General features: G+C 39.4%; 1 protein-coding gene across 1 annotated transcript in view; it reads right to left on the reverse strand.

Moving 5' to 3' along the window:
- The window catches only part of anapc1 (anaphase promoting complex subunit 1), a 67,061-nt gene that overhangs the window by 26,367 nt on the left and 23,194 nt on the right, over positions 1–17,500 (reverse strand). Inside the window, exons 22-34 of the mRNA XM_039784723.1 lie at positions 17,422–17,500; positions 15,707–15,798; positions 14,739–14,887; positions 8,028–8,106; positions 7,500–7,536; positions 6,862–6,935; positions 6,377–6,555; positions 5,374–5,460; positions 5,070–5,209; positions 4,524–4,642; positions 4,134–4,264; positions 3,643–3,783; positions 102–254 (exon numbers count right to left, since the gene is read on the reverse strand). The exon at positions 17,422–17,500 is cut by the window's right edge and continues 91 nt beyond it. Coding sequence (XP_039640657.1) covers positions 102–254; positions 3,643–3,783; positions 4,134–4,264; positions 4,524–4,642; positions 5,070–5,209; positions 5,374–5,460; positions 6,377–6,555; positions 6,862–6,935; positions 7,500–7,536; positions 8,028–8,106; positions 14,739–14,887; positions 15,707–15,798; positions 17,422–17,500 — 1,460 coding nt within the window. The remainder of the gene's footprint in view (positions 1–101; positions 255–3,642; positions 3,784–4,133; positions 4,265–4,523; positions 4,643–5,069; positions 5,210–5,373; positions 5,461–6,376; positions 6,556–6,861; positions 6,936–7,499; positions 7,537–8,027; positions 8,107–14,738; positions 14,888–15,706; positions 15,799–17,421) is intronic.

Here is a 17,500-nt window from a genome sequence, read left to right on the forward strand (position 1 = left end):
ATCTTTTTGCAAGTACCGGTTCGGCATCGGAATCGTAAAAATCCAAACGGTAGCCAACACTATTCTTATGTAGACATTAAAGTATACACACTCACACTTACCTGAACATTGTGTGGTACGTCCAGCTCAGTGGAGGTGGGTGGGAGAAGGGCAGGGATGTGTATGCTAAGGAGGCGTGTAATTGACATGTCCATGGTGCCCAGTTTGGCTGAAGACACGCCCAGAAGGAGCCCAATACTGGTCATCTCATGGCCCTGATGGAACGACGGGAGCAGAAAGTTGGTCAATTTCAGAACATACAAGTCAGAGGATTTGGGTTGTTAAAAATTATAAGAATATTCATAAGTTCAAAGCACAATTGTGACACACAAGATAGTGAGTGAACATTTGAAAAACTGAAATCTTTATTTTTAATAAAATGTATACAGCAAATTACATCAGACGACACAGCGTGATATGTGTCCCTGTGTACTAAATACCTGCTGCAACAAAACAAATTACTTCTAATGTAATCAGCTCTAAATGTGAGTCCAACCGGCTTCAACACCAGCTCAGCATGACTGACAGTTTCTATTAGACCCCTCTGGATCACCACCATGTGCGTGTGTGTGTGTTTTTAATAAACACAAAGGCATACCACATTTTATAATACCAACAGTCTGAAATAGGTCATTTATAAATTACAATTTTGAGAAAAGATAAAGTGTTTACTTGTAAAGTAAATACTGGAGATTTTGCTCTATATTGAAAGTGAAAGATTCAGTCACCAACCACTGAACGTCACTGGTGTTAATGACTGATATGCTGTTCATTAAAGTGCTCATATTATGCTTTTTGGCTTTTTCCCTTTCCTCTATTGTGTTATATATATATATATATATATATATATATGTTATAGGTTTACAAAATGAAAAAGCCCAAAGTCCACACCAAAGGGACTTACCATCGCCAACAGAAAACACAGTTTTCAACAAACTGCTCCAAACAGCTCTATTGTAGTCCAGCCTTTACTTCAGTGACAAACGTGCGTCACTTTGTAACACACGTTATAATGCTCGCCTAGCTGCTAGCGTGGCACGCCCTCATACTCTGCTTCTGACTGGCTAGTAGTCCTTACCTAGGTACTGCACATGTGCGACTCCCAACAAAGATGGAACTGAAGTAAGATGTCTTACTCTGTAGCTAAAACGGAGAGCTCAACACACAGGGTGAAAAGAGGAGCTGCAGCAATGTGCAGTACAACAAAAATATGATGTTTTTTGAAAATTAAACCATGTAAACCTATTCTGGTACAACCTCGAAATACAATTATGAACCTGAAAATGACCATAATATGAGCATGTTAAAGAAATCAACAAAGGTTTTGTTTTGGGACGAACTATTCCTGATTGCTATTCAGTGGCTAGTTTGCTGAGAATATTTATGACTAGTACTAATTAGGGCTGGTTATCGGTACTCAGTACCTTTAATAACGCAGTACCACGTAGTATCGAAACTTCTCCAGTCAAACGATACCTGGCTGCATTCAATTCTTTATTGTACGTAGATCTAGAAAAAAAAAAAAAAAGAAGTCTATTATATTATGTATGGTTTTGTTCGTAGCCAATCACAGCAAGTGTTCTTTGATTTAATGCAATGTGTAAATTGGCCCACTACCGCAGCAGTAACAACCCATACAGTTTGTGGTGTGGTAAGGTTGAGCACGGTGTATTTGATGTTGGCAGTTTAGCGTCCCGATATTCCACCAAAACGTTGGCGTAAAATAAAAAGAAATGCATAAAATGCAGAAGGATTATTTCAAATGAAGTACTCTATTGGTATCGGTATCACTTTAACGTTACTAGTAATGTAATAAAAAAAAAAAAAGGATAGTCAGGATAGATCAATCACTCCATTTAACAAACTGAGTAGCGTTTTAATTGATTAACCTTACAATTGGTCATTAGTCAATGAGCCAACTAAACAATCAAACATCCAGCCAATAAATGAATGCCTCAATCAGTCGATAGATTTTAAAAATACAAATTAAAGGTTACCTTTTTTTTTCCAGCTGAGACTTTATTCTAAAGAAACACATTTATTTTAAATGAACACACAGATGAAATTACACTGGCTAAGTTTGTCTTTGCAAAGGGCATCTAGGCGAACACACTGGGATGCTGTAGGATGCTACAGGAGGGACACACACTCCTCCAACTTCTCTCAAAAACCACAACCATATACAATTCTAATGAAATGATCCAAAGTACATCAGTTTCTATTTTGCTGTAATCTAAAAATTATGCTAACAGAAAACCACCAGCTACAAACAAGACGTCACTGTAAGCCACATTCATGGCTTTCATTTAGACTGAGGGCTGTTTCACACACACACACCTGTCTGTCACATTTTACTGTGAGTGGAGTGTGCAGCTCTGCAGTGTTTCATGCCATGTTATGTGGACTATAAATCAGTGTGTGTTACCCCGAGTTATCTTGCAACGTTTGCAACTTCTGCTAAAGGGCATTTTGACCCAAAAAATGATTTTAACATCAAATGCATACAATAAACTTCATGGTCAACTATACAAAACAAGCTGAGCCTTATTAGACAACGGGGAAAAAAACATTTGAGAACGGAACACGGAGAATTTAGGAACCAAATAGTTTTTGTAGTTTGGGGTGTTAATATTTTAATCAAACCATTTTAGGAAGTGGAATATCTCAAAATTTTAAGTATTTAAAATGTATAAAAACATCCTTAAATTTATTTTATAGAGACATGACTAATAAGTAAAGCTCTTTGATCTTCATGAACTGCAGCTTCAATTTTCATCTTGAATCAATATGGTAACTGAAAATGAATCAATCTTGAAACAATGGATGATACTCTGTGTGGATTTGGTGCAATGGTTGCCATACATTTTTAACCATGGCTTAACACTTACGTTTTAATTAGGCAAAAATAAGATTAGGCTTGCAGCATCCTGTTGTTTTTCTCACTTAAAAGTGGGAAGGACTTGTCTTGTTTCAAAGTTCTCATAAGGGCAGAGTTTCGCTTTGACTGTCGCCTGGCTCTGATGCGAGTTTACATCTCTCAGTTACAGTCATCTAGAGAAACATGTGTGTGTGTGTGTGTGTGTGTGTGTGTGTGTGTGTGTGTGTGTGTGTGTGTGTGTGTGTGTGTGTGTTAATTACAGTAGATAGGTAGCTTTATATAAACTGTATTTAAGTTCATATTTGTTTGCCTTTCTTGCAAATCTTTGTGTGTGTGTGTGTGTGTGTGTGTGTGTGTGTGTGTGTGTGTGTGTGTGTGTGTGTGTGTGTGTGTGTTAATTACAGTAGATTGGCAGCTTTGTATAAACTGTATTTAAGTCCATATTTGTTTGCCTTTCTTGCAAATCTTTGTGACTTGGTGTGGTTACTGTGTGTGTATTTTCTGTACTGCAGAAAGAAGCAGTAATTAAGCCTGTAAACTGTTGTCTACTGTAAACTGAGCATTACAGTAGAAAGTACCCATTAAACCCAAAATATGTATATGTAGGGTTTTAAATAAAAAAATAAATAATCCATGTTAGTTTTGTCTGTGCTGTGAAACTCAAGGTGTGAGACAAATACTGACAGTTTCTGCACATGTACGCCTTTGGGTGCATGTGCATGTACCTTGGTGAGGTAGTCATGTATGTTTAGCGTGGCCAGCTTGGTGAGGTGTCCGTTGAGGCCCAGGGCCATGAGGAAGCCTGCATACTCATTAGCCAGCTCGGGGCTCTTTGGCTTGTTGTAGGCTATCCAGGCTGAGTCCACCTTACAAAACAAAAAGGAAGTCACATGTATCAGTACAAGAATAAGCAAGGTTTGTCTACTGAAGAGAGAGAACATTTACAATGCAAATGTGAACAACTGGGACCAGAGTTTCTATAAGTTGGTCTCAGTATTTCCGCAAATGCCCTAAATACATTTCATACCAATACATTTTTCTTGATTATTAGTGGAAATTTCAGCCTGATAGTGACATTAGAAGAATATTACAGCATCAACAAAGAGGGTTTATTATGACAACTATGAGTATGAACAGCTAATTTAATACAGAGTAATCAGCTGCAGGTATGGAAAAATGAACACAAGGCCTGATGGTGCTGTGGTTTCATACTGACCTGTGAAGCAGGCGCTATTTTGAGTCCAGCAGCTACTCCATTATGGAAGCTGGGCCAGCTGGTCATGTTAGGAGGAACATCAATGTTCCCGCTGTTCAGATCTACCATCGTGTTCCTAGGAGGGGCGCGGCCTGGGATAGAAAAACACAAGTACACAATAAAATCAAATAAAAAAACACAAATACAAAAATCCTGACTTTAAATAGATTAAAATCTCATTTTACTTCATGACCAGCAAAATGCACTCTGCTATATTTCTTTTAAGTTACCAATTCCCTGACACAACCTGAGGGTGCACAGAGGATTCATTCACAGTCTCCCTGTCCAAAACATATTTCACTATATTACATATATTTAATGACGTTAATGTGTTCAATATGATCACATTACCGGTCAGGTTGAGTTTTGGGACAGGTAAAGGTTCGGTCGGTACAGGGTGATAGGAGAAGAGGGTGAAGAGGCCTCGGCCAACTGGAAGAGCCATGGTCCTCTGACACAACTGCAGAAGTCTGGGGGAGATACAAAGATGTGGACAAAAAGAGAGCAGGGAATTACAACTAAGGAAACATTACAGACTGAGTCAGAAAAGATATATATAATTGACAGGAGGTGTAGGCCACTGTTGATTACAGCAGTCATCCCAATGATTTCTCTATGTAAAACGACAAGACAGAGACAAGGAAAGGACAGAGCTTGAGACAAACAAAAGAGTACACAGCGAAAAAAAAAGACTGATCTGAAACGGTACAACAGAGGGACAAAAATATCAAGGAATGAGAAAAGCATTGCTTTCATGAGCATCTAGTATGTTCCAAGACCACAGCCAATAAGGACACACACACACACACACACACACACACACACACACACACACACACACACACACACACACACACACACACACACACACACACACACACACACAGTTATACTCACTTGTTTTCTTTCTCCTCGATGTACTCGTGATCAGAGACCTCTGGTAACTGAACAACACTGACCCGGGCCGGCCGGGAGCTCTGCAGAAGCCTCCTGACCTCCTGGACCCTCAGATCCTGACTCCAGATCAGTCCTGTGACCTGGAGAGGACAACATATCAAATGTTCACTCACAGTGTATTTGTGACACCGAACACCTCGGTATAAACTACAAGCCTTCTTTAGATATCTAATAAAAGGTTAGATAAGATTATCTTTAGAGTGAAGACAGAACAAAAATTTAAGAGATGTTTATTGTGTGTCACCTCTTGAATAATGTCCAACATCCCATCTTCCTCCTCATCTGCTTCTGTGGTCGCAGGAGGCTCCAACGAGAGACCTGTACCAACAGACTGGACACACACAAATGATTCACATCTTACATATTCACATACAGCCACAATGGCAGTTTGGGCCATCTTTTTATTTTTGAACATGGAATCCTCTGTGTATTGCAGGTACTAACTGTTCCTGTAGCAACCTTTAAAGGCTCTGACACACTAACCTGACAGCCGACCGTCGGCAGAAAAGGCATTCGGACTGATCATTCGGCTCCCGTAGGTCCAAAAAGTGCCTCGGAACACACCGAAGTGACACTGACTTGAGCGTACGTTCTGCGCGTGAGCGAGATGTAATATGTCTCCATAATAGCAGGCGACGCTAAACTGTATTGTCGCCCAAAAAATGAAAACCGGAAATGACAAACGCATCACATGGGTCTAGCTTCTCCCAAATTTCTAAGCAGACCATAATGGCGGCTTGTTCGGAATACGATCTCGTATTTTACGAAAATAGTTCACCAAAACGTGTTTCTGAAAACATTTTAAGCGAGAAATAGGCCATACAGTTGCTGAATCTGTGTGTTTTTTTGATCGACAAAGGTCAGTTTGAAAGATTTTGAGATGCGTTCGTCACGCTCATCCCGCTCGTCATTTCCGGTAAGTGTTTTAACATAAGTGCACTGATTCGCTAGTCAAGGGCTAGCACTCCACCAATCAGATTGGTCATTGAGTCCGACTGCCCACTGGCCGATTCAAAATGTCAAATCGGGCCAAATTAAAGCCGACGGCTCCTCCGACTGACGACGGCACGGAACACACCAAACAGACTCGAGTCACCGACCTCGCCAGACTGTCCGACGGCCGATAATCGGGTTGGTGGGTCAGCGCCTTTAAACCACAGCAGCAGCCCTCACAAATACTGCAGGGATTGGTGGAATTTGCATTCACTGTTCTCACAAATTTGGGTGTTAACTTATTTAACACTCACAGCTTTGCCTTTGGCCAGGGTCATTGTGTGGGCTTGTTTAGTTAGATCCTGTCGCCCAATCAGCAGACAGACCTCCTCTGACCAATCAGAACACGGCTGCTCCCGGCAACGGTAGATGGCCTCTCTGATGGGCAGAGCCACACCAAAGGGAACTGACTCCAGGTCCTTCAGGGTGAAACCTAAACCAGTGAAAGGATGAGGGTAGATGTATTATTTTGTTTAAACAAGAAGTGGCGTGGCGTCCTAATTTAAACTTAAAAACAAATGTGTCACAAGAGGTAGAAAATCTACTCCTCCAAATGCAAATATTAACCTCCTTTTGGTCACATGTTGTTTAATAGTGCATATCAGTACATGTGAACACACATTATCAAATCACTATTATACAATTTGAAATACTTATAGCGTGTTGAAAAAGAGGTTATGGCTGCAGCACACTTTCCTCTGTATAAATAAAAGCTGAAAAAAAGACCTGCTTGTCTTACCTTCTGATGTGAGCCAGACTACCAGTTGCTCAGCCAGACTCTCACTGGAAAACTTAACATTCACACTGCTCTGTCTAGAATAAATGCACATGAATTTTTGTTACAACAATGAATTGCTGACTAGCAAAATCAAATGAAAAGCAAAACATGTAATAAACATGGAATATGATACAAAGAAACCATAGTTATCAAAATTGTCCACATTTTCACACTGTTCCACTGATCTACAGGTGGCAGTAATGCACCAAGAAACTCAGTAATGCACCACAAAAGGCATGAAGGAGAAGACTGCTAGCTAACAGGTTTCAAAATGTAAAAAAGTGCTTAACAAATGTTTGAATAGGAAATGAATACATTCAACATGTTTGTTGACCTCAAGGCTACACACAATGCATTTTGGTTTGTAAGAAAACATACTTTTTTTGCAAGAAACATCCACAGGACACCATTCAAATTTTAGTTATTTAATGTATGTATGTTTTTTTTTTTATTAAAATGGTGTATTTTGTAGAATATAAAACGCAAATAAACTCAAGGCCCATATTTACAGGGATATAAAAAAAAAACATGTTCTTACTTTAGCTGCTCTAAAAAAACTAAAATCATAAAGCTCTTCTCATGGTTGTGAGCTGAATTACCTTGTGTAGTGCGGTTCACTGGCATAGGACTTCTGGCCTAAGAAAGTGGAGGATGAGAGAGGAAGATAGCAGGAGAAAGAAGTCAATGGGTTTATTAATTAATTTATTAATTTGTGAGATGTCAAATCATGCTCATCACATTTTCCTGAAGCAAACTGTGCAACCCTCAACTGTATTAAATACTTTCCAAACCTTTACTGATTGGTTGCTAAAATGTGTCACTAAAAAGAATGAGCACTTAAATCACAGGTTAAATGAAGGTGACATTTTGTTCCTGGTGAGTGGAGGACTGCATTATGTGGCAGACATACTAAATGTTCACATGCACATATACACAATCACAGTCAAAGGTTTCAGTCGGAAACACAACATCCCAGGATGCAATCAAAGACAAGTAAAATAATCTTTAAGGGCACACACACACACACACACACACACACACACACACACACACACACACACACACACACACACACACACACACACACACACACACACACACACACACACACACACACACACACACACCTGGAGAGAGCTTGGCCAGGTACTTTGATACATCTGTTGAAGTAGCATTTTCATCTCCAATAATGTAGAGAGCATAACTCTGAGAGAAGAGAAGAACAGAAACAAAGAGAAAGAAGATAGACAAAGGTAAATACTAGAAAGCAAAAAAAGAATTAGCATAATTTGTACAAAAACCTTGACTTCATAGTATAAGAGTTGCATCAACACGATTTTTGAAACTACATCACAATTTCCGGTGGTTAATGTTTACATTTAAGTAATTCAAGTAATACAATGAATTTGAGAATTAAATATCACTACAGTTGAGGCCTGTGTGTAACCTTAGATGACCTGATGACTGAAGAGGACTGAAGATCCTGAGAAGAAAAAATTATTCAACTCAAGAGGCATTTAGAAATACAGGGAGGTGATAGAGGGCTAGCTCATTAAAAATTTTCACTATAATAGCATTACTCTTCCTACTGCAGATCCCGGCAGACATTACATTTGTCACAATATGAACCAGCATAGTGTTAGGAGAAACCGTACAAGGGTAAAAACAAAAGCTAGAGCTAGTAACCAAAGCCTATAGTACATGTTGACATGTAATACCTGTTGACATGCTGTACATGCACACAGTAGTGAGTAAACAAGACTTAAGAAAGAACCTGTCTTTTTTTATCATTGCCAGTCTGTCTGGTACTCCGTATTCACGAGTGAAATGTTAATGAACATTTACATATCGGATGTTAAATGATAGAATGGGCAGAACAGGGGTCAGTTCACAAAGATATTTTGGACTGGTCTGTAGTGTTAGGCCAGTCTTCCTTTTTCTCTTAGATCAGTCTAATTAGTTTCACAAAATCAATATTGACGGACTTATTTTAAATGTATAAAGTAAGCCACCCTAACCCTAGGGCTAACTCTTAAATAAGAGCCATGTTTCCATGGTAACAACCAGTGACACCTGCTGACCAGCGGTAGCAAATAACAAAAGAGGAAAACATGGCTCATAATTTGCGTTTTTTTAACAAATTTGGGGAGCAAGTAATGAGAAGGGGAAGGTTTTTTAGAGAGTGCAGTAACCTATTTGAAATATATAGCATAATAACATCTGAAAGAAACTTAACAGGATATTTATTTAACAAAACTACAATAAAACCCAACAGTGTGAGCTTCACCATTTTTGTTTTCCCTGTAGGGTTACTATATTAAAAAGTACGATTTTTCAGTTTGTCCACTCCCCCATTTCAAGTTTCATCAGGTCATTTCTAGCCTTTTGTAAAATGTGTGTTAGAATTAGCCTAGTTCCAGATCTCTGAACCACTGTTTACATCTCAGATTTGTTCGGCGATTTAAATAGAATGAATGAAGTAAAACTAAATGGCCAGTAAATCTGGTTATTAGTCTAGACAATAATTGCAGGCCCATGAAAATGTACGTCTGCATGACTGAACAAATTTGTCGTTCTAGACATTTTTAATTTTAAATTTATGACAGGAAATGAGAAAGAACTTTTCATGCCCTCAGTAAGGATAATATGACCTTTTCACTTTCTGATCTGTACTGTCTATACGTAACATATGCATTTACAGTATCTATTTGTCTACATGTTTCTCTGATCTGTCTCGGTCTGTCTGTCTCATAGTCGTCATCACCTCCGTCGTCCTCTCGAGAAACAATAGCAGCTGGAAAGGAGACTTTTCGTTTTCAAGTGCCCTTCCTTTCTTGATAAATGAAGGTTGAATCCATCAGCACCACACACACACACGCACATGCTCACACATTCAGGTGTAATTGCTCTTATGTTCTTAAAAAGAAACACAGACATGCTACACAAATTAATTATCTGACTCTGTCTGAATCAAAGCTGAACTCTTTACCCTTACTCCCTCTCCCTCTCTTTCTCTAACACACACACTTATCAGAAAGCATGGGAGCAGGAGGAAAATCAAGTTTAAAAAGACTGCACTGGTAGCTCACTTGGTTGAGCGTGTGCCCCATGTACCAAGGCTCAGTCCTTAGCGCAGCGGCTTGGGTTCGATTCCAACCCCTTTCCGTTTGCTGCATGTTGCCCCCCCTCCCCCGCCTTTCCTGTCTACAGCTGTCCTATAAAAAAGGCAAAAAAGCCCCCAAAAAACACAGACAGAACCTTGTCAAAGAACAAAACACAGTTAGACATCACTACAGCCCTCTAATACCGTCATTTTTGACAAATCTGCTCTTATTAAAAGTCAAGTTGCACAATTTGAAAATGTTACTTAACCTTTCAACAACAGCTGCAATTCCTCACTCCCTGTGATGTGTAATAAAAATATGCTTTTTAAGTTGGTCTTGTTTCAAAAGCTGAGAAAACAAAGCAAGATGGATTTATTACTAATTACTCTGATTTCTGTAAGTGATGCATATTTGTTGTAGAAAATAAAGGTCTGAAGATTTGTTTGAGAAAGCTGTTCAAGGGCCTTTTCACATTCTGATATACAGTGCCTTGCGAAAGTATTCGGCCCCCTTGAACGTTTCGACCTTTTGCCACATTTCAGGCCTCAAACGTAAAGATATAAAACTGTAATTTTTTGTGAAGAATCAACAACAAGTGGGTCCCAATTATGAAGTGGAACGAAATTCATTGGCTATTTCAAACTTTTTTAACAAATAAAAAACTGAAAAAGTGGGCGTGCAAAATTATTCAGCCCCTTTACTTTCAGTGCAGCAAACTCTCTCCAGAAGTTCAGTGAGGATCTCTGAATGATCCAATGTTGACCTAAATGACTAATGATGATAAATAGAATCCACCTGTGTGTGTAATCAAGTCTCCGTATAAATGCACCTGCTCTGTGATAGTCTCAGAGGTCCGTGTAAAGCGCAGAGAGCATCATAAAGAACAAGGAACACACCAGGCAGGTCCGCGATACTGTTGTGGAGAAGTTTAAAACCGGTTGGATACAAAAGATTTCCCAAGCTTTAAACATCCCAAGGAGCACTGTGTAAGCGATAATATTGAAATGGAAGGAGTATCAGACCACTACAAATCTACGAAGACCCGGCCGTCCCTCTAAACTTTCAGCTCATACAATGAGAAGACTGATCAGAGATGCAGCCAAGAGGCCCATGATCACTCTGGATGAACTGCAGAGATCTACAGCTGAGGTGGGAGACTCTGTCCATAGGACAACAATCAGTCGTATACTGCACAAATCTGGCCTTTATGGAAGAGTGGCAAGAAGAAAGCCATTTCTTAAAGATATCCATAAAAGTGTCCTTTAAAGTTTGCCAAAAAGCCACCTGGGAGACACACCAAACATGTGGAAGAAGGTGCTGTGGTCAGATGAAACCAAAATCAAACTTTTTGGCAACAATGCAAAACGTTATGTTTGGCGTAAAAGCAACACAGCTCATCACCTGAACACACCATCCCAAACATGCAGCCAACTGCGGGCAATTACGAAAGACCCTTGAAATACGTCTGCATGACTGAACAAATTTGTCGTTCTAGACATTTTTTAATTTTAAATTTATGACAGAAGGCTTGAGAAGAATTTTCACATGCCCTCGGTAGGATAATATGACCTTTCACTTTCTGATCTGTACTGTCTATACGTAACGCCGTTTACGGTATCTGTTGTACATGTTTCTCTGATCATCTCGGTCTGTCTGTCTCATAGTGAATTATATCACCTCCATTAATTCTCTAGAGAAACAATAGCAGCTGGAAAGGAGACTTGTTTTTCAAGTGCCCTTCCTTTCTTGATAAATGAGTTGAATCCATCAACTTTTCCCACTTACGCACATGCTCCACACAGGGGTGTAATTTATGTATGTTCTTGAAAGAAACACAGACATGCTACTGGGGTAATTATCTGACTCTGTCTGAATCAAAGCTGAACTCTTGCCCTTACTCCCTCTCCCTCTCTTTCTCTAACACACACACTTATCCAAGAAAGCATGGGGTAGGGAGGAAAATCAAGTTTAAAGACTGCTGGTATGCTTGGTTGGCGTGTTGCTCCATACCAAGAGGCTCAGTCCTTAGCGACTTAGGTTCGATTCAACCCCTTTTCCGTTTGCTGCATGTTGCCCCCCCACTCCCCCGCCTTTCCTGTCTTTAGCTGTCTATAAAAGACGAAAAGCCCCCAAAAACACAGACAGAACCTTGTCAAGAGCAAAACACAGTTGAACATCACTACAGCCCTCTAATACCGTCATTTTGACAAATCTGCTCTTATTAAAAGTCAAGTTGCACAATTTGAAAATGTTACTTAACCTTTCAACAACAGCTGCAATTCCTCACTCCCTGTGATGTGTATGCAAAATATGCTTTTAAGTTGGTCTTGTTTCAAAAGCTGAGAAAACAAAGCAAGATGGATTTATTACTAATTACTCTGATTTCTGTAAGTGATGCATATTTGTTGTAGAAAATAAAGGTCTGAAGATTTGTTTGAGAAAGCTGTTCAAGGGGCCTTTTCACATTCTGATATACAGTGCCTTGCCGAAGTATTGCCCCCTTTAACGCGTTTCGACCTTTTGCCACATTTCAGGCCTCAAACGCGTAAAGATATAAAACTGTAATTTTTGTGAAGAATCAACAACAAGTGGGTCCCAATTATGAAGTGGAACGAAAATTCATTGGCTATTTCAAAACTTTTTAACAAATAAAAACTGGAAAAAGTGGCGTGCAAAATTATTCAGCCCCTTTACTTTCAGTGCAGCAAACTCTCTCCAGAAGTTCAGTGAGGATCTCTGAATGATCCAATGTTGACCTAAATGACTAATGATGATAAATAGAATCCACCTGTGTGTGTAATCAAGTCTCCGTATAAATGCACCTGCTCTGTGATAGTCTCAGAGGTCCGTGTAAAAGCATGAGAGCATCATAAAGAACAAGGAACACACCAGGCAGGTCCGCGATACTGTTGTGGAGAAGTTTAAAGCGGTTGGATACAAAAGATTTCCCAAGCTTTAAACATCCCAAGGAGCACTGTGCAAGCGATAATATTGAAATGGAAGGAGTATCAGACCACTACAAAATCCGAAGACCCGGCCGTCCCTCCTAAACTTTCAGCTCATACAATGAGAAGACTGATCAGAGATGCAGCCAAGAGGCCCATGATCACTCTGGATGAACTGCAGAGATCTACAGCTGAGGTGGGAGACTCTGTCCATAGGACAACAATCAGTTCGTATACTGCACAAATCTGGCCTTTATGGAAGAGTGGCAAGAAGAAAGCCATTTCTTAAAGATATCCATAAAAGTGTCCTTTAAAGTTTTGCCAAAAGCCACCTGGGAGACACACCAAACATGTGGAAGAAGGTGCTGTGGTCAGATGAAACCAAAATCAAACTTTTTGGCAACAATGCAAAACGTTATGTTTGGCGTAAAAGCAACACAGCTCATCACCCTGAACACACCATCCCCACTGTTCAAACATGGTGGGTGGCAGCATCATGGTTTGGGCCTGCTTTTCTTCAGCAGGGACAGGGAAGATGGTTAAAATTGATGGGAAGATGGATGGAGCCAAATACAGGACCATTCTGGAAGAAAACCTGATGGAGTCTGCAAAAGACCTGAGACTGGGACGGAGATTTGTCTTCCAACAAGACAATGATCCAAAACATAAAGCAAAATCTACAATGGAATGGTTCACAAATAAACATATCCAGGTGTTAGAAGGGCCAGGTCAAAGTCCAGACCTGAATCCAATCGAGAATCTGTGGAAAGAACTGAAAACTGCTGTTCACAAACGCGCTCTCCATCCAACCTCACTGAGCTCGAGCTGTTTTGCAAGGAGGAATGGGCAAAAATGTCAGTCTCGATGTGCAAAACTGATAGAAACATACCCCAAGCGACTTACAGCTGTAATCGCAGCAAAAGGTGGCGCTACAAAGTATTAACTTAAGGGGGCTGAATAATTTTGCCGCCCAATATTTCAGTTTTTATTTGTTTAAAAGGTTTGAAATATCCAATAAATTTCGTTCCACTTCATGATTGTGTCCCACTTGTTGTTGATTCTTCACAAAAAATTACAGTTTTATATCTTTATGTTTGAGGCCTGAAATGTGGCAAAAGGTCGAAAAGTTCAAGGGGGCCGAATACTTTCGCAAGGCACTGTACATCATAACTATACATGACATACGTTCATCCTGTTGTCATCGCCTACTGGAGCTGGGACTCCCTATACTTGACAGTGATTGGTTTGTAGACCAGCTCTCCCATCCTCTCATCCCCCATCATATAAAGTCCAAAAGTCAGAAAAAAACAAGGTAGGTGTTAAAGGGGCCCTAAGTTGCTTCTCTATTTTGGACTTTTAAGCCATACCAGCTGAGGATAGTTGTATGCATGACACAATAATAACAATTACATACATTTATATGCATGTATCTTGTGGTGATTTTAAAACTAATACTTTACATTATACTACTAAACTATTACACTACATACTAGCTAGAGAAATACATCTGAAATCATTTTGCCCATTGATTACCCATGGGACAGAGAGGGGAGAGGGAGAGCTGCAGGAAGAGGTCCCACACTACTTCACATCCTAGCGTTTTTTTTTTTGCATTCTACCCACTGCAGCAGTAACTATAGAGACAAACTTAAATGTTTTCACAATTTTCCCCTGGAATGTCAGGCCAACCTGTTAACACTGTGCGTGTTCTGCATGGATTCACCACATTGACTTGGTTTTGGTCACATGATCCACATCACACATTTAAAGGTTACAAAATAAAGCTTACCAGAACCAGCAGCCTGGTCCTCTGAGAGATGCCAGGCAGGCAGGGGAAAGGCGGGTTCTCCTCCCCTCTCAGACAGCTACTGAGCCAGCTAAGCACACAGGGAGGCTCTGCCCTCAGGAAGGACGGACGCTGCATCTGACCAATCAGAGCTGAGGAAAAATATTTTTAGTACAGAAATAGCAATAGCCCCTGCAATAAATACAACCTTTGGAACACTCATGATGTTCAGAGACAATTAAAGGTGTTCAACTTAATGACCATTTTTGAGACAGGTGTCAAGATAAACAGTGATTTAGGGCCGGGTATCCTTCAAAAATATTTGATACCAGTGCCGATACTAATACCGTGACTTAGATACCGGTTCCTAAACAATACTTTTTTAAATTTTTTTTATAAAACAAAAACAAATTACAACATTACATCAAGGATCTTTTTATTTATTTTTCCACTCCTACTATGTGAGCCCAGTCAGAGTTTTTCCTGCCTGCCTCTGCGACGTGTAACGTTAGACAGCCGATCACAAACATTATTAGACCTTGGTAGAAGCATGCTGCATACGTATTGGCTCACTGGCGCTGATGAGATTTACTCCTTAGGTATTGAAATTGGTAGGTATTGAATGACGAGGCATTTTTCGATACTCAATACTTTAGAGGCAATACGGTCGGTGTCTACAAAGTATTGAAATCAGTACCTAGCCCTACAGTTGAATTTCACCATTAGTGACTGATATGCACTTAACAAGATATTCCTGTTTAGTGCCTTTCTTGTTATTCTGTACAAACCCTGTGTATATCTACAATTTAAGAATGCTACTACAAGAAACCCCAGACATACAAAGGAACACTTGAGACTGGTAGAGACGACCTTCATCAGCAGCAGGCCCTCCTGCCCTCTCTATTGGACTACAACAGGTCTCGTCTGTTTCCTGACTTGATACCATTATTAGGCTATGAAATGGGTCTTACCCTGGTCTATGACGCAGCTCTCTGTGAAGCCACTAATTAATGAGGGGTAGTCTCTCCAGTAAAGATCCACATACTCATCCAACTGGAGGTCTCTGCAAACAAAAAGAAAACGGTTATAATATATATTAATATTCTTTTAAGCAACATGAACACATTGTACCTGACAAATCTTTTATCACTAGGGTATTAAGTCTGCCTTGTAACAGGTCTTTAATAGTGCCCATCTCTGCACAACTGGACACTAAATTGTTGCAGTACCTTGAGTCAAATCTAAAAATGGCTCCACATTCTCAAAGAGTCTCTGTGTTTTGAGCAGTAATTAAACTCATGCTCTAACAGCCGTGAGTCATTACCGTTCTGATTACATCAGATAATCAATAGTTTTTAATCCCAGTACCAAGCTCTGACCTCCCACACCATCTTCAGGTGTGTGTGTGTCTGTGTTACATTATACACTGGGAAATAGTTTTTAAAATGTATGTAAGAACTGTACACAGTACAAGGTATGCCTGTAAAACTAATCATTAATCATAGTCTTTTATCACTTCTGCATTCAGCCTTCTCAATTCCTATTTTTCCCCGTGTTTCTGTACGGCCTCATTAACCTATATATCTTTTTTTAGGTATTTACAGTCAGTTATTTATGTATTTATCACCAATTCCACATGTATGTAAGAATGTTTTATAAGCTACAGCCTTCGATTGTTTTTAGTTTTGCGTTTGATGTTGATGTACACAATAGCTAGGGATTACAAATAAATAATAAAGTTGTACTGAAGTGAACGTAAAACCATTTCCATGATAACAAATTATATTGTAAACATTTCCAGTCCAGGGAAAAACAAAAACAGTAAAATTCTGACAGAAAATGTATTTGTTACTGTATGAAAATAAATAAAATTATAATATTCAATACTATATTTTAAATATCTAAATCTGATATTAAACATACAGTATCTGCATTAATAGAACTAAAAACTATACTTGTACAGTGTTAAGTTATCACCTTGTGGGAACATAAATGTGACCTAAATCAATGTTTATTGAGATTTATTTTAAAAATACCTCATCATAAAATGGTAATATAGGATGTGTGAAGAGGATTAAAACCAATAAATCAATCACAAAAAAACAATCAGGATCATCATGTTAGGATTTACCAGTTGGCCTGATAAAGCATAAAGGGTGTAACAATGTGTACCATACTTCACAACAGCCCACACACTAACCAACACAGGCCAATTACTCAGAAGAGCGCTTTACTCTCCCACTCAACCTATTCTGTTATTGTCATTGTCAGCAGTCACGATCACTTGACAACCTTTTGAAGTTTATTTCTCAGTACACATCGCTAAAGAGCCTTGATTGCGCACACAATTTCCCTGAAAACAATGAAATGTTTTCTTTTCTTCTGATGGTTAAATGTGGTTGGATGAAAAGTAGACCAGGTTCTGTTTGTTGCGATAAATGGCATAAATAGCACAGGTAAATGTCTATTCTCTGTTTTCTAACCTTTAGGTATTAAAACAACAATGTTCTGGAGTTTCACACTAATTCCGTTTTATGTGAGCATCATTTTACTCCTCATATCAATTCATAAATATACAATACAAACATGTCATTGTTTCAGTTTATAGAGTGTACACACACACACACACACACACACACACACACACACACACACACACACACACACACACACACACACACATTACCTGGCCAGCTGTTGCAGCAGACAGACCAATGATGAGGCTCTTGCTCTCTGCAGCTCATCCAGCTGCAGCTCCTGATAGA

This window comes from Perca fluviatilis, chromosome 19 (genome assembly GCF_010015445.1).
Source record: "Perca fluviatilis chromosome 19, GENO_Pfluv_1.0, whole genome shotgun sequence".
Classification (NCBI taxonomy): domain Eukaryota; kingdom Metazoa; phylum Chordata; class Actinopteri; order Perciformes; family Percidae; genus Perca; species Perca fluviatilis.